The sequence below is a fragment of the Anolis carolinensis genome, chromosome 2, assembly GCF_035594765.1.
Source record: "Anolis carolinensis isolate JA03-04 chromosome 2, rAnoCar3.1.pri, whole genome shotgun sequence".
In the NCBI taxonomy this organism is placed as follows: Eukaryota; Metazoa; Chordata; class Lepidosauria; order Squamata; family Dactyloidae; genus Anolis; species Anolis carolinensis.
This window is the reverse complement of record NC_085842.1, coordinates 180,388,240-180,410,839: the sequence shown is the minus strand read 5'-3', so window position 1 is coordinate 180,410,839 and position 22,600 is coordinate 180,388,240. Positions and strand designations below refer to the sequence as shown.

Below are 22,600 nucleotides of genomic sequence, written 5' to 3'. Positions count from 1 at the left end.
GGTTGCCAAACTAGTTTTTTCTCCCCCTCATTTTTTGGAATTCTTTTTGTAAAGTGACACAATTTTATCTCAGGTTAGTACGATGACTGTACAAAAGTATACAAGTAGATAGAGAGTTCAAGATGGGGAGCGTGGATACAGAGGATGGAACATACAAAGGGAGGTGTTGAATTCATAAGATGGCAAGGATATTGGAAAATGACATCCATAAAAAAGAGTTCTGTGAATACTCTTGACTGCTTAAAAAATCAAAATAAATGTGTCGTGGAGCAAGTCAAGCCTGAATTCTTCCTTTGAACCAAGATGACTAAACAGAGACTGTCATACTCTAGCCATATTATGAGAAGACATGGCTTATTAGAAAAAATAATTCTTGGTAAAGTAGAGGGTTGTCAGAAAAGACAAAGAAGATGGGATTGTAGCTGAATAGACTAAATCAAGGACACCACAACTGTCTACATTTGTAAGACTCAAGCAAGGCTGTTGATGATAGGGAAACTTGGATATTTTTCATTAATAATGCCTCCATAAGTTGAAGTTGACTTCATAGCAGTCAACAACACCCAGGCCTAAATTTAACCTCACCAAGTGGGGAAAATACAAGATATAGAAAGAAAGCTATATCAAAAACATAGAAGGCCCCCAAGGTCTTATATTTAGGTCAAGTCTTGGCTGCAAGAGGCAAAACAACTGTTAGGTTGAATAAAATCCCAAAACAAAATGGACCAGTAATTTACTAGAACTGTGTTGCAGAATGGAAAAGCCCATAATCCAGATAGCAATATTCCTTTTTTATCTACCTCTGTAAAAGTCCTGTGTCCATATGCTTTTTCATACACCCAATATTTTCTTGTCAAAGGTTCCAATGGTTGCACATTGATTTCCAGAGGAACCTGCCTGTCTATTCAAAGAAGTGGCTTTTTCAGTTATATTGCATGTCCACTCAAACTATGGAATATTTTCTGGAAGAAAATTTTCTGCCTCTCAAAGCCAATTTTTGTGTGTGACATTAGTGACTTGAGAAACTGCAAGTCGCTTCTGGTGTGAAAGAATTGGCCGTCTGCAAGGACGTTGCCCAGGGGACGCCCAGATGTTTGATGTTTTACCACCCTGTGGGAGGCTTCTCATGTCCCCGCATAGAGCTGGAGTTGCCAGAGGGAGCTTATCCGTGTTCTCACCAGATTGGATTCGAACCGGCAACCTTCAGGTCAGCAATACAACCTTCAAGTCAGCAGTCCTGCCGGCACAAGGGTTTTAACCCATTGTGTCACCGGGGGCTCCCTCAAAGCCAATATAGATATGCAGTTTTCTCTAGTAACATTAAAAAAGAAGCTGGAGGTGGGGCGAAAAGGTTAAGAGGCATCAACTCTGATCTTCATTGGATCAATGGCCCTGTGGGATGTTTATCCCACCTTTTGTGTTGTTTTCCACATCTAAATACCATTCCAGCCAGGTTACGCAGAAGGATGAGGAGCGATTTGGGAGTTTATGTTTGTGGAGAACAGTTATTCTATATATTCTACATACACTCCATCAGCAGTACTGCCACTCTTGAAATACTTCTGAAGGATACTGCTGTCTTTAAAGAAATTAAATCCAATCCTGGATTGTGTTAATTATGCTGATTTAGACCAGTAAAAGCTAAATGGGCTAGCCTGTGATGTGAGAGGAAGGGGATGAAGGATGAAGTAAAGTTTGTTCAGGTTACTAAAATGAGTTTCTTCATCTTTTGTCAGTGCTCCTCCTCAACTATTGCAGTGGTCTTTCCACAATCACTGAGGTTAGAAGCATAGGGCTTCTTCAAGTGGAAAAACCACAAATAAAAAGGCTGTTTTTGACTTGAGAGTACATTTCTCTATGAATGTATAGCTCCTCCATGCAACTCTGTGGTCAGCTTATGTCACAAGTTGATTCTAGAGTCGTGTTGGAGGATTTACTGTATATCTAACCTCATCCCCTCTTTCTCTTCAGTGTGGAAGGTGATCCACCAGGAAGTGAGACTGGTACTATAGTGGACAATCTGGGCAGTCAGGCTCCTTACCGCTGTGCTCCGGAAGTGACCAAAGTTGAGCACTACGACTTGGTGCCATCCTCCTCTTCTTCCTCTGTCTGTCATACTCCATCCCCGGGGCTACCGTGGGCCCAACGTGCTCGGCTACAGCCCGCCAGCGTGGCGCTGAGGAAGCAGGAAGAGGAGGAGAGCAAGCGTTCCAAGGCTCTGTCAGACAGCTATGAGCTCTCCACGGACCTGCAGGACAAAAAGGTAATGATGTTTTTAAGCTCCTCAGTTTTGGAGCACAATGTTTCTTGTGTGATTTACAATGAGAGAAGGATAAAATAATAGTTGAAGTAGTCTAAAGTGGCATTGAGTAATGTGTAGACCACTTTCAGTGCCAGCCAAATATACAGGCGGAAAAATCATAATACACTTATCCAACATAAACGGGCCGGCAGAAGGTTGGAAAATCGAAAATGTTGGATAATAAGGAGGGATTAAGGAAAAGCCTTTTAAATGTGAAATTATGTTATGATTTTACAAATTAAGCATCAAAACATCATGTTTTACAACAAATTGACAGGAAAAAGCAGTTCAATACACAGTAACGTTATGTAGTAATTACTGTATTTATGAATTTAGCACCAAAACATTGCAATGTATTGAAAACATTGACTACAAAAACACTGACTACTAAAAGGCAGACTGCGTTGGATAATGCAAAATGTTGGATAAGTGAAGGTTGGATAAGCGGGACTCTACTGTATTTTCCCATTCACTTTTTTCACAGTTGGTTGGTCCCGGGTTTTTGGGGGTTTTTTTTAACTCTAATAAGATGAACCATTTGTTTACCTCAAATGTTGGGGCAGAATTATAGTTTGGCCATCTGGCCAGTCCCAATATGCAAGATTAAAATACCTCTTACTCTGAAAGTGGAATCCCCTATATTTTCACACACAGAGCTAGGAGAGCACTTTGGGTACAAGGGAAATTACCCTCCCTTCTTCCATCTTCCAGGTAGCAAGCTCTTAGCTGAGGGGAAGTGGCCTATGCTAGGGTCCTGTTGGGCCCAACAGGGCCAGACCAAGGAGGCTTTCCAAGCCTAGAACTCCTTATTGGAAATTTGATCAAAGTGGTGGTGATCAGATTTCCTCCATGGTTTGCAGCAGAAGTTCACAAGAAAAGGCCTGAAGGCCAGCTGAAACCAGATGAAGTTGCTTTCACTGGCATTCCCACTGTTCACAGCACTCCTTTTAAAGTTGGAGCCAGTGCCTCTCCCAGCCCAAAGGTCAAGTTCTTGAAGGTCTGGAAAACTTTAACTCAAAAAGCTCTTGAGAAGGCTGTGTGGCCTTGGATCTAGCTGGGAGGGATCCCTTCATAGAGCAGGAACCATTTGCCATGTTTCAATTCTCTACAGCTGAATGAAGAAATGAGAGGGTTGTTGGGTGTTTTCTGGGCTGTTCCAGAAGTATTCTGTCCTGATGTTTCTCCCACATCTATGGCAAGCATCTTCAGAGGTTGTGAGGTACCTCACAACCTCTGAGGATGCCTACCATAAACATAAAACACACAACAACCCTGTGATTCCGGCCATGAAAGCATTAAACAACATGAAGAAATGAGAGATAGGGAGAGATTTCCTGAAATCTTTGATTGTGTGGGGGCATCAAGGTGGAGGGTGGGGAGCAAAAGAAAGATACAATGCATAGCCCCCTAACCCCTTGGGAGGCACCAAACCTCTTCCCCTCCAAGATGGTTGCTTGCTGCAGCTCCCATCATCTGTGCCCATTGTAGTGCCCACAGATTGCTTCTGTGGCCAAATCACTACCAGGGCCTCCATCTCTTTTTATTTCAGAACAATTACACCAGCCAGTAGAATTGCAGCCAAAGTCTGAAGTTTGTCTGTTTCATATTTTCCTACGAGAGAGGAGGAAATAGAAAAACCCCTCTGGATTTCTGTGCCCTCCCAGGTCTTGCTGTCCTTAACCCTATATCCCAACTGAGCCTTTGCCATTACAGGTGGAGATGCTGGAGCGGAAATATGGGGGCTATTTCCTGAGCCGACGGGCGGCTCGCACCATCCAGACCGCCTTCCGCCAGTATCGCATGAACAAGAAGTTTGAACGCCTGCGAAGCTCGGCATCTGAGAGCCGCATGTCACGACGCATCATTCTTTCCAACATGCGGATGCAGTACTCCTTTGAGGAGTTTGACAAGGCCCAGAATGCCCCTTACTTTGAAGGGAAACCTGCTTCTCTGGACGAAGGCACCATGGCTACGTCTCGGCCGCATCTCTTGGACCATGGCTTACCCTATGGTGGCTCCTGCCGGACTGGCTTGGATGGCAGCTCCCTGCATTCCTCTTCTGGAGGCTTCTGCAATGACATCACAGAGCTTGAGGACTCCTTCTCCAAGCAGGTAGGCTGTCTCCTCTTTTTCATAGTTTCCCATCAAAGCAAATTGTTTCTTTTCTCTGAAACCTTCCCATAGCCTCTTGATCTGCCCCTTTTGGCCTTCTTCAACTTCCAGGACTTCTAACTACTCTCTGTGCTCATTTTCAATCCTTCCCAAATCCTCACATATCTTTCAGTCTCTTGAACTGAACAGCGTGTAGTCACTGACTGTTTTTGGACTTCCTAGGTCTCCACTGTTGTCACCTCCAAATTCGCTCTCCTAGTAGTGGCAGCAGCTGGAAAAAACGTATTTTCTTTTCGAGAAAATGTGATATCTGCACTCACTTTGTTTTCAATGGGAAATGTTTAGGTTTTACATCAAAGAGCCCCTAATAGCTTTTGTAGTACCAGTGTGAATTCTGACTTTTGTACACTGCCCATTCCTTGACTCCGTAAGGTCTCAATTGGTGTTTCAGTGACAAAGTCTAGGACTTAATTCCAACTACCCATGATGCTGGTTGGCCCACAGAGATGTACGACTTCCTTTAACAAGCAGTGCTTTCATTTATGGAGACAGTTGAAAGGAGAGGATTGACTAATTTGCAAAAACAACATTGACTCTGATAGATGGCATTTGAAAGGAGAAGCCTTCTTCTTTCTACTGAAAATGCAAATCTTATTGGTTCCAAGAAGTAGAATGCAGGAATTATATATTTATTTTAAAAGAAACGCTTTGTCCAAAGTTACGATGGGCCATCCTCTCTCAGCAAATAGCCTTTTCGTTGATTTTATAGCTTAAAAATAGAAGGATATTGAATGAGTGAGGACTCTCTCTGGATCAGTGAAGAATAAATCTGCTTTTGAGTACCACAGTTCTTCTGAACTGCTTATTCACTTGCATTTTAGTTATAAAAAATGTCTTCACCTCTTTCTCAAAAAAAAGACAAACAGGGAGCATAATTGCAAAAAACATTAAAACTCATCCGAAATCAACAAAGAATTGCACTAATATCAGATTGTCATTTGAAAGAGGTAAAGTGGAAAGAACGTACCAGACCTTAATGCCCTGTTAAAATTCCTTTTAAAAGCTTAGTAGATCTGATAGTAGCTTGGGCAGCCATTGCCCATGAAATCATGTTTTCCAGGTGTGGAAAAAAGACAGGACAGATAGTCTTTGATCTTTTTGTTTCAGTGCCTTTCCATTCATTAAAGAATCCTGGGATAAGGGCTTTACTATATTCCAACAGGAGCTGACATAATTAATTCCATGTCACCCTGCAAATTAATATAGGGAGATAAAATGTTGTGTACTCTCTTACAGATGACTTGCCTTAAGCTAGGAGAGCTTTGAAAATGGTGGGCAGCCACTTCATAAGCCCAGCCCCTTAGCATCATGTTTGATGTTTGGTTTTTAAAATGGCATTTGCTAACTCCTTTGTTGATTTTATTTTGTAAATCTCCTTGGGATTTTTTTTATTTCCTAAAGGCAATATTCAAATGATTAGAAAAAAAAATAAAAATAAACAAGTGCTTCATATTATATTTATACTTTAAGCTGCCTAGTTGTCTTTAGTGAATAAATTTACACTTTACACTGGCAGTAATAAAAATTTATTCCCATGCAGCATGAGGTTGGTTTCAAAAACCTTGAGTTCCAAGTCAGTAAGTTCCTAGTTCAAGTCTCACATCTGATGGGGAAAGGGTGATTTGTTGTTATTCAGACAATACCCACCTAACAAAAGCTATCATACTAAGATCACAACAATCTCACTAATTGAAAATGTTCTAAATTCTATAGAGGGAAGGTGGACAATAAGTAGGTGTACAGGTCACTTGTGGGATAGCATTGTCAGTTTTTGTGCTCTCTCCACCAGCACTATTATAATATTGCTGCTAATGAGGGGAAAATACACCTCCTTGTTTTGCTTTCCCACATACCTTGTTTGTAAACAAAACTGGAAAGAATGGATTGTTGCTAACCTACTACCATAATTTGTGGCATGTGTGTTTTTTCTTGCTTGTGTGTGTGTGTTTTACTGTTAACTTACAGCATACTCGTGAATTTTGTAGGGTTGTCTTTTGTAAGGAACATCAAGAGATAATTTTGTTAGTTCCTTTCTCTGAAATTTCACCTACAGCATCTGGCATTTATTGACATTCTGCCATTCTAACCAGGACTGAAAATACTTTGCTTCCAAGATCAGATGAGATCTGGTGCATTTAAGGTCTTTAGGTAAATCTTTGAAATATCAAGTGCTCCCCTTGTTAGATTCAGGGCATGGCAGTAAGGCCCAAAACCTGAAAAAGATTATCCATGACTGATCTAGAAAGAATGATAACAGAACCAGTTTTTATTGCAAAGACATGTGGACAATTGATTGATCAAGTTCAGATCATGAAACAGAACTAAATTGTTAATAAATTGAGTACTTCATTCCCCATTTGCATTCAAAATAGGCTCTTTTTGTTTGCTTTTTGTTGTTTTGTATTTTAAAGATTTCGCACCCCATCAACCTCCCGGTCTGTGTGGGTTTCCCAGTTCTATGAATGACATCAAACAAGTGAGGATATCAGTTCTTGACTAGAAAACAGCTTTTTAAGCATCTTAGCTTTCATTTGGAAACTAGTTTTCTTGCCATCCAGGTCACAGTAAAAACTAATTTGGAAGCAGAAGTGTCACGTTCAGGAAAGGACTAAGGGAGAGGCAAGAGGAAAATAGAGTAAGAATGAGATGGCTTATCAACAGCCTTAAAAAATATTTTGTGTGTGTCAGTTAGTAGGAACATTCCCCTATCTGATTTTAGATTCTGGGGACTTTGAGAGAGCAAAACTCCATCATTCGAACACTCTGGATATTCCAGGTTGCAATGATTGTATCCACTTAATCCAATTCTCTAATTTTGAGCTACTTTGTTCAAGGCTCAGTTATTTTTTATAGTTGTACCACACAAAATGCACCACTTTCCTATCTGTTGTAGGCAGAGAAGGCATTGTAAGGGCTCATATTTCTTTAATTAAAACTTTCCTTATAGATTCTGCGTCTGTTAAAACTTCCTGTTCGATACGCTTGGTGGATTAGTGATGACTTTCCTATCATTAAATTGGCTTCTGTTTCCTGGAATAGGAAAGAGACTTTAAGTACTTGCTTTCTTACATTTTTCCTTTATTTTATAGTATATGAAAGAAAGAAAGAGAAAATCAAATGAAAGCCATAATTAAAGTGTCGCACACATTGAACAGGAACGCACTAATTAAGGAGCAAATAAAGAAACAATAAAACTTGTAAAGAGGAAACTTTCAATTTATGTTACAGGAAACCTTTGATAAATAAGAAATATGAGTAGTCATTGAAGGATCTTGGCAATAAGAAAGATGGATCATACAGTGCTATTTTAAATGGTTGTGTAAAACACTGCAGGGTTAGATTTCCTGCTCAGATTTCATTTGGTGTTGGTAAAATTGTATGGTCACTTTTTTTCTGGATTTCTGTACTGGACTTTGATTCAAGGTCTCATTTGTCTTCCTGCAAAATGCAGCATGTGTTATAAAAGCTTATCCAAAGCTTACTGCACATGCTTGCTTAATTGATGTGGAGCACAGAAGGTGGATTTCTTTGGTATAGCATTTTTAATATCATTACTCCACCACTTGCTTCTTTTTGTCTACACAGTCCTGGGTAGAGTCCACCATATGGCTAATTCCCTTTTCTGCTTGCCAACAGGTAAAGTCTCTGGCAGAATCAATTGATGAAGCCTTGAACTGCCACCCGCTTGGGCAAGAGGGGGGACCAGGAGGCCCTACCTTGGAAAAGAGCGAGTCCAAGGAGCAGCAGGGTGACAGCGCAGCCACTTCATTCAGCGACGTGACGCTATATCTGGATGAAGGAGCTCCCACATCGCCCCTCTCTCTGGATCGCCCGCCCAGCACTGAGCCCCCTGAGCCCACCACAGGGGTACCGATTCCACCACCCCCACGGCCAGAGTACTGGGGTGGGCCACAGCGTGAGGACAGCCGGGAGAATGGGGGCGCTAGCCGGAGGAGTACACCATGCATGGAGTGCCGGGACTACCGCCTGCGGGGTGCCCACCTCCCTTTACTCACTATTGAACCTCCCAGCGACAGCTCAGTGGATCTGAGCGACCGCTCCGATCGGGGATCTCTCAACTGGGGCCTGATCTATGAGCAAGATGGCTGCAGCCCCCATGGCACTCTCAAACACCCTCCTGGCCACCCTCCTGGCCACCCTCCTGGCCACCCTCCTGGCCACCCTCCTGGTCCTGGGCGCTCCCCACATCCACATCGGCATTATCATCCGGAACAAAACCAGCCTCCCCCACCTCTCCCCATGCCGCCCCCTCAGCCCCCCAGCCGGATGCCCCAGCCTCCTCCGCCAGACAACTCTGATGGTGACAACGACAGCCTCAACAGCACCACCAATTCCAATGAGACCATCAATTGCAGCTCAGGCTCCTCCTCTCGCGACAGTCTGCGGGACCCACCCCCACCTGCCCCCACTGGCACCTCCTCGGCCCCTGGTGGGCCCTGCAAACAAACCTACCAGCGGGAGACGCGGCACAGCTGGGATTCACCTGCCTTCAACAATGACGTGGTACAGCGCCGGCAGTACCGCATCGGCCTCAACCTCTTCAACAAGTACGAGATGACTGGTCAGAGTGGATTAAGGGGGCTTTTTTTGGCCTTAGGTCTTTGGAGGAAACAGGCTGTGTTAACTGGAACAAGATAGGGTGGTCACATTTTAGTCAAAGCTAATGTGACTGCAGTAATGTAAAATAAAACCTTGGAGAAGGTATCTTTCGAGACCACATCTCCTAGAATACCCCAGCTGGCCACGCTATATAATCTCTGCATAGGTTTCTGTGCTGGATGTGACATGTCTATGATAGTCTATGATAGTATTTAAAGGGGACCTGTGCAACCTGTGGGCCTCTAAATGATGTAGGCCTACAACTCCCATTGTCTCTTACCAACATAGCTAGTGGCAGTGGATGCTAGGAGTTACAATCTAGCATTATCTGAAGGACCACACCTTTCCTGCTCCAGATACTTAAGATTTCTGAAGCTGACATCGCCAAAGCCTTTAAGGTGTGGCAGGTAGAAGATATGACCCACATCTTAGCAACTAAAGACTTTCCCTAAGGTCCTGCTGCTTCTGAGAAGCTTCTCTTGCAGCTGTTTCCAGATTGTTACCTGAACATGTGGGAAACAATCTGGACATCTTGCATCCCAATGGGGTGTGCTGGGTATAAAAGCCAAAAAAGTAACTTTTCTGATTTCTCTGTTTAATACGAAGCCAGATTCAACAGCATGAACATTTCCTGAACTTTCTGTAAAATACAAAGAGAGGGAAACAGCTTCCTAATCTACTCCTTTTCGCATTCTCTTTATGTGTTTTGCCTAAATCACAGAAATCAAAGAAATCCTATAATGAAAATGTGCACAGATTGGCACATTCAGCCCAATGTTATTGCTTCTGGGGTTCCTTCTTGCACAATTTGGATATTTTAGGAACACAACAGACACAACTGTGACAATAATTACCATGTTGTTGCAGTTGCTGGGCAACAAAGTGTACAGTCATTCAGATGGTTGATTTCTCCAAATGGAAACTCTTCCCTTTTAGCACAACAGGCTGGAGCAGGGACTTTGCACAAACCCTTGGTGACAAGAAGGTTGAATTGTTATTGAGCTTTTTGTGGCGCTGAATCAGGAGAAGCATTTATGTTCTTGGAATGTTGTCAGGGAGACCTAGACACAACATTGTGTTTGATTCATTGGGGGGGGGGGGGGGCTGGTTCGGAGCCAATGCACTAAACTGGAATTCTAGTTTCCCCAAATTCCTACCCCATATTCCAGTTAAGCATAATATTGGACCATGCTTCCCTCCACTTGCTAGAATTATTGAAGTTATGCCTTCAGGATTTGGGCTCTTCTGCCAAGGGTTGGCATGCTCCTTTGCTTTGAACAACAGCTTGACATATTGAGTTTTACACAGGTGAAAACTTTTATTGGGAAAAGTAGGATTTTTGGCATAGCATTGCAACCCGCCTGAAGGTGGGAATCAGGTCATCTACTTTGCCTGTGCTGCACAAGGCCAACAAAGGAGGTGGGAGGAGGGCTGGGATCTTCCTGTTGCTTAATTGTTACTGAGCAAGACAGCATCTGTTTTGCTTGCAGGAGGCAAGAGGCAGGCTCTTGGGGGTTGGGAGGCAGCCATCACATCATATTAACCAGCTGGAGTCATGATTCATATTGAGTCCTCAGGGCAAAGTGCCAGGCAAGGAGAGCTCCAGGCCTTCCTCCCTCCCTGAGAGACAATCCATGCTCATTTGTCTCTTTCTGGTAGGAGAGGATTGTACTTGCTTAGTATGGGACTAACAGAAGATGTTCTTGAGGCCAGAGGCTGAATGTACACATTGCAACCCCCACCCGCCACCCATACTCACACATTTACACACGTATTAACAGATGTAGAGTTCAATCCATCCAGAAACTCTGATTGTATTAAGTGGGATGGCTGCTCAAGAGTACCAGAGAGTTTCACAATGGATGCCACACACAAGCCAATGTTTTGGACTGAGTCCAGGACATTGACATTCTAGTTACTCCTGGGCCTTGAAACTCACTAGGCAATCTTGCTTCAGTCACTCATACTCCCTTTCAGCCTGTCTTTTACCTCACAAGTGGGTTTTGAGGATATTGTGTGTAAGGGAAAAGGCAAGTCCACCACATTGCACTCACTGGAGGAGAGATGTAATATTAATGCAGCAAAATTACATATGCCTTGATGGCTGGAGGAACAGTGTGGTGTAGTGGTTTGAATGCCGGATTGGGACCACACTCAGCCATGGAAATCAACTGGGTGACCTTGGGCAAGTTACATTCTCTCAGCCTCAGAGGAGGGCCAAGATAAACCCCCTTTGAACAAATCTTGCCAAGATAATTCCATGACAGGTTCATCTTAGGGCTCCATAGGTCAGAAACAACTTGCAAGCACATAAAAATATGGTGCTTTCTATTCTCTTGCCCTTAGGCCCCAGACTCCTGTTGATGTGGCTCCAGATCTGGCTGGATCAATTCAGGAAAGCACTGTTTCTCTTCTCTCATAGGTTAGTTGCAGGTTTGACATCAGCCCAATGAGTGCATAAATGCTCTTTGGCATTTTTAGATCGACCTGTGTCCTGTATTTACTACCTCATTGGTTACCCTGTTTTTATCTTTCATGAAGTTAAATTTGGGAAAGGCTAGCAAAGAGTGTAGCCATGTCTTTGTTAGGGTTCTCTGACTGCCTTCCTCTCTTGAGATCCAGATATGTTTTCTTTTGGTTAAGTGACCTCTGCAAAAAGCTTTTCCAACATCCTAAGCCAGTGGTTCTCAACCTGTGGGTCCCCAAGTGTTTTGGCTTGCAACACCCAGAAACCCCAGCTAGTTTACCAGCTGTTGGGATTTCTGGGAGTTGAAGGCCAAAACATCTGGGAACCCACAGATTGAAAACCACTGTTCTAAGCACATATTGAGAAACACATAAATGAAACAAAACCATGGCAGTGGTGTTACTGACATCTTGTGGCCATTGAGTGAATTTCAACGCTGAGTCTTAGCCCAGAATGATTCCAAACAAGACTTTTCAACAACAACAAAAAATCTTTGGGGTCTAAGACAGTTGTGCTCAAAAATTTTCTTAAGTCTTCTCGCCATCTTTCTTTCTTTTCCCCTTAAAACACAAAAGCTGTCAAGGCAGGAAATGTAGCATGCAGCACAGTACAGAGGGGCCTTCCAAATCCACTTGCGTTTCTTCCAGGACCTCCTGTGGATACTAAAATCTATAGATGCTCAAGCCCCTTGGGCTTGGGGCTTGAGCATCTATAGATTTTAGTATCCACAGGGGGGAAGGGGACTATTAAAACCAGCTTTGGCTTTATAGCTGATTTATTTCTGCAGCCTCCAGCCAAGGCTGCTCTGGACTTTGAAGTGTGTTGCTACCTGAGGGATGATCAGTATCTTGTGATGGTCAGTTAAATTTTGCTGAATCTCCTCTTTCCAGAGGTGTGGCTGCTGCTCCTCTCATTGGTGAGGATGAGATGGAAAGTATTTTATGTGTACTGGGTATGAGGAGAGATGTCTGGCAGGCAGAAGTGATGCGGACTGTCAGGACCAGACAGGTCTCAATCTTAGAGCCCCTTTGGTCTGTGGCACTCATGTAATGTATGTGTGTGTGTGCAACAACCTCAGTGCCTAACTGAAGCACCAGATGGAGAAGCTCCAACTGTTCCTTCAACCAGGGATAAAGTGGATTGATGGCAACACTTTTGACAACATCTGGCCTGTAGAGATGACTTTGTGAAATCATGTGCCATTGCCCATTGTAATTCCTCAGATGTGGTCTATGCGTAGTAGTGTTTCTTGAAGATGTAACACTTGCAAGAAACTAGTTAGTAAGTATCTTTGTTGTTGTGTGCCTTCCAAGTTGTTTCTGATCTATGGCAGCTCTTCAGGTGAACCCATCATGGGATTTTCTTGGCAAGATTTGTTCAGAATGGATTTTGCTTTTACCTTTCTCTAAGGCTGAGAGAATGTGACTTGCCCATGAACATTCAAGTTGTCATTTGAATCCAGGTCTCTGGAATCGTAGTTCAATGCTCAAACCACCACCCCATGTTCCCTAGAAAATAGTTCTTTTAATTAATTATTTCCCCAAGAACAGTAGTGTGACTACTGTCCATTACAACTAAGACTTGGCAGCAGATAACTCATTCATTTTGTGGTACAGCTGTATACTGTTGCTCTTGGGTTTTTTAAAAAAGTTTTATTAATTGTAGACACAGTTAGACTTATACAAATCTCAATAATGAAATTCTGCTTACATTTTCACTCAGTATAATGTATCTTATTTACTTAACCTTACCAATCCCAATTCCACCCTTATCAACTACTTATGTCCAGCAGTTTTCTCCCTCCCCCTTCAAAAACAGGGTAACTGATAAAGTAGTTGTGGTTAGTAACCTACCATCATTTCATACGGCTTCAGAGTCACAGAGCTTCCTATGGCTTCACTGTATGTTGAGAGAGGAGTGCCTCATGATTCAAGTGCTGGCTTATACTTTGTCTCATGCCGCTGCCTCATAGTCTGCTGTGGGTGTTTAAGCATTGGCAAAATGGACAGGAGGAAAATGTGTTTTATGCCATCAAGTCAGCAGTTTGCACCTCAGATCCTTTTTTAAGCAGCTGCAAGTAACGATTTAAGTTATTTTTGCGGAATAGAGGATAAAGATAATTTTCCTGAAAAGTATAACTAAAGCTTAACTAACAGCCTTGGAGGCACATTGGAGCTATAACTCATTTATGATGCTCAATTGTTTACTTTTAAAAGAGTTTATTTATTCTTTCCTCTCCCCTCTCCCGTCTCTCCCCCCCCCCCCCCCCAACCAAAATCTAATCAGTGGTTCCCAAATTTTGGTCCTCCTGGTGTTTTGGACTTCAGCTCACAGAATTACTAACTATTGGCCAAGGGGACTTCCGGGGCTTGAAGTCTAAAATATCCAAAGTTTGGAAACCGCTGGTCTGAATGATCCCTGAAGTAGCTTATAATTATGGAGCTCTCTGAAAAACTTTTAATCTGTTTTGGCAATGTGGTGACTCTTTGAGAATCTGGTACTACTCTTTGTGTAACTCTAGTGTTTCTGTTGCTTCCACTATTAAGGGTTGCTTGCCGCTGGCAAGCTTAGAATTAATAGGAAATTTTAGATGCAGCCTTTAACTTCAGCTTATGACTTACTTGATGCTTGCATATGGGCTGTTGAGCTAAGTGAAAAACATGACAGTAAGTCTTCATCTTTTGGTCAGGCTTGGCCTGACCATGCCAGCATTGAATTTGGGGAGTGGGGGCACTGAAGTTGAATGTCATCCCAAAATTATTCTCGGTGACTCTTTGGAGAACAGTTAAAGACACTTAGAGAATGAGAATGTCTTGCACCAGCCTAATTTGAAAGGAGATGTTTACCCAGTAATGTGTTATAATTAGCCCTTGCCCAATTTAGCCTTGGATTTGTTTGCATGATCAAATGGGAGCAGAATGGCATAGCCATTAGATAATTTGTAGAGGCCTTTGACTAAAAGCTGGGGTTGAAAAGTGCAGCACAGGCTATTTTTGTGGTTCCTACACCTACTTGGAGCCACCTGATGTCTCTTCACATCAAAATAAAACATCTCTCATAGAATCATCCAGGAGAAGCTCATTTTAAACTAGAAAGGAAAGAAGGAAGGAAGGAAACCAGAAGCAGTCTGTCTTTATATTTTTACAGGATTTTGTACTTTGGGCTAAAAGGAATAAATACCACTGCTGCTAGAAAAAATGACGGTTCTTCGTTTACCTATACCCCCTCCCTCCCCCCCTTCTCTCTCTCTCTCTCTCTCTCTCTATCTATCTATATATATACATACACAGTAGAGTCTCACTTATCCAACATAAACGGGCCGGCAGAACGTTGGATAAGTGAATATGTTGGATAATAAGGAGAGATTAAGGAAAAGCCTATTAAACATCAAATTAGGTTATGATTTTACAAATTAAGCACCAAAACATCATGTTATACAACAAATTTGACAGAAAAAGTAGTTCAATGCGCACTAATGCTATGTAGTAATTACTGTGTTTACTAATTTAGCACCAAAATATCACAATGTATTGAAAACATTGACTACAAAAATGCGTTGGATAATCCAGAACGTTGGATAAGTGAGTGTTGGATAAGTGAGACTCTACTGTGTGTGTGTATATATGTATATATAAATAATTTATTTCTTGCTGTTTTTCCAGATAAACAATACAAACTACATGAAAGATCAGGCATTTGAAGTAGTTTCTGGAGGATGATCCTCCTTGGCTCATTTACACTGGCTACTTAATTGTGGGTTGTTTAGAGCCTGACTGGTTCCAGGGGCGACCACACTCACTGTCCTGAACTTACAATGGCAATAGGTCAGAGTCTTGATGGTCCAAACAGGCCCAGGCTCTATTGGCCCAGCTGGACTGTCACTTTACCACCCATGTTGACATGACTGCTCCTGGGGTCTGACAAACACAAGGGATGGTGGCAGTGTCCATTTGGACTGGCCCAAGCTGAGTTACCTCCAGAGCTTCAGGCAAACTCCAACATTTTTTAAATGGGGGCTTAACCTAGTTAACACCATGATATCCACCAGTAGTGGCAGAACATTGTGGTGACCATCCAGAATCAAATGCACAGTGAATACATGGGTTATTAGACCATTGTGAAGAAGTCCTTAGCACTGTAGCCCAGTAGCAAAATTACATTTCTGTTTCTGAAATTAGCTTTCTGGACTGGTGGCTTCTAGATCTAAAATGGTTTGAGACATTCATATACATTTCTTCTCATCCCACCGGCAGGAAACCAGAGAAGGGTATCCAGTATTTGATTGAGAGAGGTTTTCTATCGGACACCCCAGTTGGCGTGGCACGCTTTATCCTGGAGCGGAAGGGCTTGAGCCGGCAGATGATCGGCGAGTTCTTGGGCAACCGGCAGAAGCAGTTCAACCGGGATGTCCTGGAGTAAGGAATTCTATATAATTACTCTCCCCTACCCAACATCACTTCAACTTTTACAGTCCACTCTGTTCCCAGGCTCATTGAATGTCGCATAAATATTGGCTCTTTGTACATTTTTAAAAGAGAGAAGTAAGTGGTGAGGCTTTCTTTGACAAGCGTACTACTTGAAATCATATATTGTGAATGGAAAGCTTCTAGCCCAAATCTTAATGCAAATGCCTCTTCTAAAGGATCAGCTTTGTCATTCCTGTCCCTAGAAGTATGGAGTGCATACTACAGGTTTCCCTTATAGGCTTGTGAAAATTAAAGTGTTATTTTTAGTATTTAGAGAAAATAAATTTAGCCTAAGTAAGTTAGGGAAAATGCTGTATATGTACGAAAGTACTGTTATAATTTCAAAGCTTATGGAGACCAGAAATCTCCTGATAACGTACAAAGAGTAATTTTAACAAGATAAAGGAGAATAGAAATTTCATGAAAAGCTCCCCAATGGTTTTATGAGTTATCCATTCTACAAGAAATAAAAGAGGCAATAATACCACAAATATTTGAAAAGAGATTTCCAGCTCTTAAATGCAGATCGTTATTGGTATGAGTTGCCTGGGGAAACTATGTGATGACATTTTTAAACTGATACAAGGGCTGGGAAAAATTGATTTACCAGGAATGCTAGTTCAGTGTATAGTACATCTGTGAGAGGAATATATTGGTTAGATATGAATGGAACACTGTGGCCTCCACATGTTGGCCGGATTACAACCCCCATTAGCTTTAGCTATCACAGCTAAAGAATGCTAGACTTTCCATGCACTTTCCCCATTGCTTCCATTAGGCGTTCTGTTGTGTTTTTTCCATCTTATGAGCAGGCATTTGTGTAATTACAGAACTGCAGAGTATACCTTCAACCATGTCTTTTTCTCACAGTGTGTTAAAAAGAAAGTATAGACAGTAGTATACTTAGGGTGAGGGGTTATAGAGGAGCATCACTCTGAAATGGTGTGAGGTTACACCTTTGCTGCTCAGCCCATGAGCCACTCATGAATTACACTGGTTTTTGATGCAAGATAGCATGTGAAAACGGGACTAAATATGTGAACCCATTCCTCTTTGCCCAGCTTGCCTTTGTGTGTGAATGTCTTATTTTTTGTTGCCTTTCAGCTGCGTGGTAGACGAGATGGATTTCTCCAGCATGGATTTGGATGACGCTTTGCGGAAGTTCCAGTCTCATATTCGGGTGCAAGGAGAAGCACAGAAGGTGGAGCGTCTCATTGAGGCCTTCAGGTATGTTGATGGAACAGCCATTCTTCCAGGGCTTGGATTGGTGGGGATTTAGAGGCTTAATTTGGAGATTAAGACATACACAGCAAGGAGCACGTGGCTTTGTCTCAGAATCCCTTTGGTTAGTCATGGCATTGAGAACCTTGTATTATGATGCTGCAGTACATAACGTCTGAGATTATTCTGGATCATGGGGAGTGATAATTGCTTATGCATTTCGGCTTCGATTTCTGTATGTATCACAAAGGAGTCTGAAGGAAAGGCCAAAAAGTTGACCGTTCAGTAATTTGAACAAATAAGGTACTCATTCACACGCTGGCTCCAGTATAGAAACTCTACAGCCAGAGAGGCGTTGGAGCGAATCTCTACCTTGTGCTTCCCACAGCATTTAGGACGTACTGTGATTGGTCTTACATGCACATATATCTCCATTTGCATGTATCCCACCCACTCGATCCATCTGCCACAAGAAAGAAGGGACGGGAATTATGTGCGTAGAAATGTATGTGCATACACGCCTGAAAAAGCAGGGCATTCTGACACATGGTGGGTGTGCAAGAACAAGAGACTCACTCTTTCATTTCATCATGCTTAAAGATTACATACCAAGGGTCGGAGTGTGGCCAGGATCTTTAAGATTGCTTCATTTTAAAGAATTGTCCTCATTCAGGCATAATTATCATAAAGTTTATACCTCTGTATACACTGGCAGACTGTTAACGTACCTCAGAATTTGTTATAAAATTGTTACAGGACTAAAGAACATATATGGTCAGTACTCTATTTACAGGTTTTGCATCGCTCAGTCAACCAATCACAGCTTTTAAAACCCAAAAAGGAAGACTTGATTTTGCCATGTTCCAAGCACAATGCTGATATGTAGGCCATATCTAGCCATTTCACAGATTCTTGGGCTCTTTGGCAGTCCTTTGAGGTGGACCCATTGTATTTTAAGAGCTTCTGATAAAGAGAGTTTCCAGTACAAAAAGAACACTACCCCCCCCCCAAACAAACAAACTTGGAAGCAGCCATGGGAACATGGATTCCCTTTAATCTCTGACACGTTTTTCCTCTCTGCCCCCCTTTAATAACATTTTGGTGTAGAACTAAACCTTGGTCAAGCCCAAGATGGAAAAAACAAACCAAATAACTATTCTGATGCAAGGCTTTTAGTTCAAAGTTGAAGATTTAGAGAAGACATGTTACAGGCTAAATTTGTTCATGTGAGGCCTGGAAAATATGAAAACAGGGAGAGATGTGGGCCGCATCTATACCTATTAGATAAATCTGGGTTAAAACATTCCAGAGCTTCTCATAGAATCAAAGAATCATAGAGTCCAACCCCGTGCAAAGAAGCAGGAAATCGTCTTCAAATCACCCCCGACAGAGGGCTATCCAGCCTCTGCTTAAAAGCCTCCAAAGAAGGAGCCTCCACCACTGTCCGGAGCAGAGAGTTCTACTGCCAAACAGCTCTCACAGTGAGGAAGTTCTTCCTAATGTTCAGGTGGAATCTCCTTTCTTTCCTGTAGTTTGAAGCCATGGTTCTGTGTCCTAGTCTCCAGGGCAGCAGAAAACAAGCTTGCTCCCTGTTCCTATGACTTCCCCTCACATATTTAGACATGGCTATCATGTCTTCTCAGATTTATTCCCCAAAGCTGCCCAGGTTGAGTTGCATCATGGGCTCTGCCTCTGCTGTTATATCTCCACCAGTAAGCCACTCCTGCCCTGAAGGTTTCTGACAACATCACATTTCTGGGCTCGGGCTGTGGCCCAGGCTGGAGAGCAAGCCAGCTGTAACCAGCTGTAATGAATCACTCTGACCAGGAGGTCATGAGTTCGAGGCCCGCTCGGAGCCTATGTTTGTCTTGTCTTTGTTCTATGTTAAAAGGCATTGAATGTTTGCCTATATGTGTAATGTGATTTGCCCTGAGTCCCCTTCAGGGTGAGAAGGGTGGAATATAAATTTTGTAAATAAATAAGTAAGTAGCTTGATGCTTTGGTGTGATATTGATTTCTCCAGCAAACTTATTTAAAACATTTTTTTTATTAATAACATTTAAATCTAATATTAAAACTACAACAAAAGAATAGAAAATATGGCACATACCAAAAGGGAGAGAAAGAAAGAGAGGAAGAAAAAAAAGAACGAAGTATTCTTGACTTCCGATCTTCTTCCTTCCGTTTTTTCTGTTCCTTTGATTTTTAGCCCCTGCAAAAAAGTAGGAGAGTAGTTTCTTTCCCTTTCAAGTCCTTATTTCATCTTAATATATTCTTCAAGGGTTGACCAGTCCGTCATTCTTAATCCTCTACCAGTGTTTTCCTTTAGTAAGAATGTTAACTTATCCATGTCCTTTATTTCTATAACTTTTAAGTAGCCAGTCCTTCGTATCTGGTACTGTATTCATCTTCCATCTTTTCGCAAAAACCATTCTTGCCGCTGTAGCAAACTTTTCTTCATTGTGGTCAGCGAAAAGTTCTTTATCAAGCATTCCAAATAGATAATATTCAGGTCTCATGTTAAAGTCTTTTTAAAGAATTCTTTGACACTCTTTATGGATATTCTTCCAGTAAGTCATTGTCTCTTCACAAGTCCACCACATGTGGAAATATGAACCTTCCTTTACCTTGCACTTCCAACATTTGTTATCTGTGTTCTTATACATCATTCCCATTCGGCATCATATACCAACAGTAGAGCATTTTCAACCAATTTTTCTTCAAGCCTGAGTAATGTAAGTTTCATTTTATTCATCCAAATTTCTTCCCATTCTTTTATCTGTATTGCCTATATTTCTGGCCATTTTATTATTGAGTTCTTTATTTCTTCTTGTTTCTGTGGCCAATTCAAGTAGTTTGTTATAAATCTTTGTTATTAATTTTTTCTCCAGCAAACTTCTGAGAAGGAGCAGCTTGCTGATGATGATGTTGAAGTTAGGTCAATTAGATTTGTGGACCATGGATGATACCTCTGAGGTTGTAGGATCACTCCAAAGCTTTCAGGAAGCTGTGGAGTCAACACATTTCTTCCTTGTCTGGACACAATAGTTTTGCTGCAAATCCAGCTGTGCATCATGTGGACAGTGGACCTCCCCCTCCAGAAGCTGAGCAGTTTGTCTATATTGTTTTGGCTCTGTTGACACAGCCATGGTCATCTGATTCTCTGAAATTAGCATAAACCTTCAACTGGAAGATTGAAATATCATACCAGATTCTAGGTCTATAACCCCAAGTGTCTGTTAGAGACATCATTACTCACTTTGTGAGATATCCACAGATTCCACCATGTAGGTTGTTAATACTCTGAGATATCTGAACCATAAAAGAACCAAAGTCAAGATACATCAGGACTTGTAAGAAGCAGAAAATGCTCACACCTCACACAGACAGCTGACAGGAATCTACAATCTGCTATATAGTGTCTTTCAATCAAACCCATTCTGTTTCATTATGGCAAAACATTGGCATCCTCACCAATCCAAAACACACACACAAAACAACCCAGCACATATCCTTAAATCTTGCAATATCTTACTACCCAACCTGGTTCCTGTTAATGGTAGTTACAGAGATTCACCTCCACTGCCAAATGAAGATAGCCTGGGAAGAAGGTGAGATGTGCAAAGTGGGAGAACCCCTGCAATGTCTCCAAATATGACATTGCCATCCCCTCCTACTGTCCCTTAGTGCAGTTATTTTGACCTGGTCTCAATGTAACAGAAAGCGAACAACATGACTTTTGCATTCCTCTCATCCATCTAGCTTCAGTTTCTGACCCCCAAAATAGTACACTAAAATAGCCAAACAGGAAATGGAATGATCCTTTAATATTGCTACAACCCAGTCAAACCCTTCCTAGCCCACTACCAATAATAATAATAATAACAACAGCAGTAGCAGCAACAACAACTTTATTTCTGCCCCACCACCATCTCCCAAAAGGGACTTGGGCCGGCTTACAAAACACTAATAATGTAACAATACATACGGTGCAATAAATACAGATGCATCAATATTAAAGGAAAACATAATTCACATCATTAATACATAACAATACCACAGTAAAATCAACCAACCCTAAAATACACATCAATTACACATAATTATAGACATAAAATGAATAACAACCAACCAGTCATATAAAGTGCTTTCAGTGAGAAAACCAGTGGGTCTATAATTTGAACCTTTTTGGCTCTATATCTATTGGAAAGCTTGGTCAAAGTGCCAAGTTTTTTTAAAGATTGCTGGGTGCAGTCTGCCTCAGCACAGAGGCTGCTTTAAAGACTTATTCTGGATATGGGTATTAGTTCATACTCTCATGCTACTGTTGACTGAACTGTTGCTGTTGAAAAATGCGGAAATGATTTACAATCTATAATTTGTAATTTTGAATAAGTTAGCTCTCCAGTTAGTGATAAAGGTATAGCAACAAGTGGGAATGCACACTTACATTGAAACCTTTCATTCACACCCTGTTAGTGTGGATAAGGTAAATATTGTCTCAATGAATGTTAATGGTTTCAGTCTTCCTATGAGGGGGAACACAGTTTCCCGACACCCAGGTTGATAAATGCTAGCCTATATCCTCAAGGATTTGAAATATTGCTTCATTTTTGTAGGCCAAGCTTTAGCATCGTTGTGCCCAACACTGGGCTCCATTTATACTATGAGTATATATACACTGAAGAATTAATGCAGTTTGACACCATTTTAATGTCCCTGGCTCAGTGCTATGGAATTCTGAGATTGGTAGTTTGGTGGAACAGCAGCACTATTTGGCAGAAAAAGCTAAACCCCTTGTAATATATTTTAAATCATGCAATCCCAGCCTTCCTTTACTTAATCTAAAAATTACAGTTCATCTATTCATTTAACTCATACTAATTTTCAAAACCAACAGTCATCAAAGAACTGTCATTTTTTTCCATAAAAAAGGTTTTCAGTTTTTCAAAACATTGCTCACATCTTATCTTTCATCAAAATAGAAAACGTATTCATTTCAATTTTAATAACCAATCTTCTTTAGTGGGCAATAAGTCACTCTTCCATTTTGAGTATGCAATATTCTCGCAGTTATTGTAAAATAATCAAGTATTCTTCCATGACTCTTTTTTAATTGGTAGTCCTTCAATCCTAGAAGACAAAGTTTAGATTTTTTAGAATCATAGAGTTCTTAATGTTTAGGTGGAATGTCTTTTCCTGTAGTTTGAATTTGTTGTCCTGTTGCGCAGAGAACAAACCTGCTCCAACATCGATATGGCATCCTTTCAAGTATTTAAACATGATTATCATTTAATCTACTCTCAAGATAAACATACTCAGCTCCCTCAGCCATTCTCATAGGGCTCAAAA

At 41.6% G+C, this 22,600-nt stretch overlaps 1 protein-coding gene across 5 annotated transcripts in view; it reads left to right on the top strand.

The window, feature by feature from the left end:
• iqsec2 (IQ motif and Sec7 domain ArfGEF 2) overlaps positions 1-22,600 on the top strand; it is a 242,558-nt gene that overhangs the window by 198,880 nt on the left and 21,078 nt on the right. For all 5 annotated transcript variants that reach the window (XM_062974044.1, XM_062974045.1, XM_062974048.1 and 2 more), the window contains 5 exons: positions 1,972-2,263; positions 4,016-4,414; positions 8,111-9,042; positions 15,815-15,976; positions 17,132-17,254. In XM_062974044.1, coding sequence (XP_062830114.1) covers positions 1,972-2,263; positions 4,016-4,414; positions 8,111-9,042; positions 15,815-15,976; positions 17,132-17,254 — 1,908 coding nt within the window. The remainder of the gene's footprint in view (positions 1-1,971; positions 2,264-4,015; positions 4,415-8,110; positions 9,043-15,814; positions 15,977-17,131; positions 17,255-22,600) is intronic.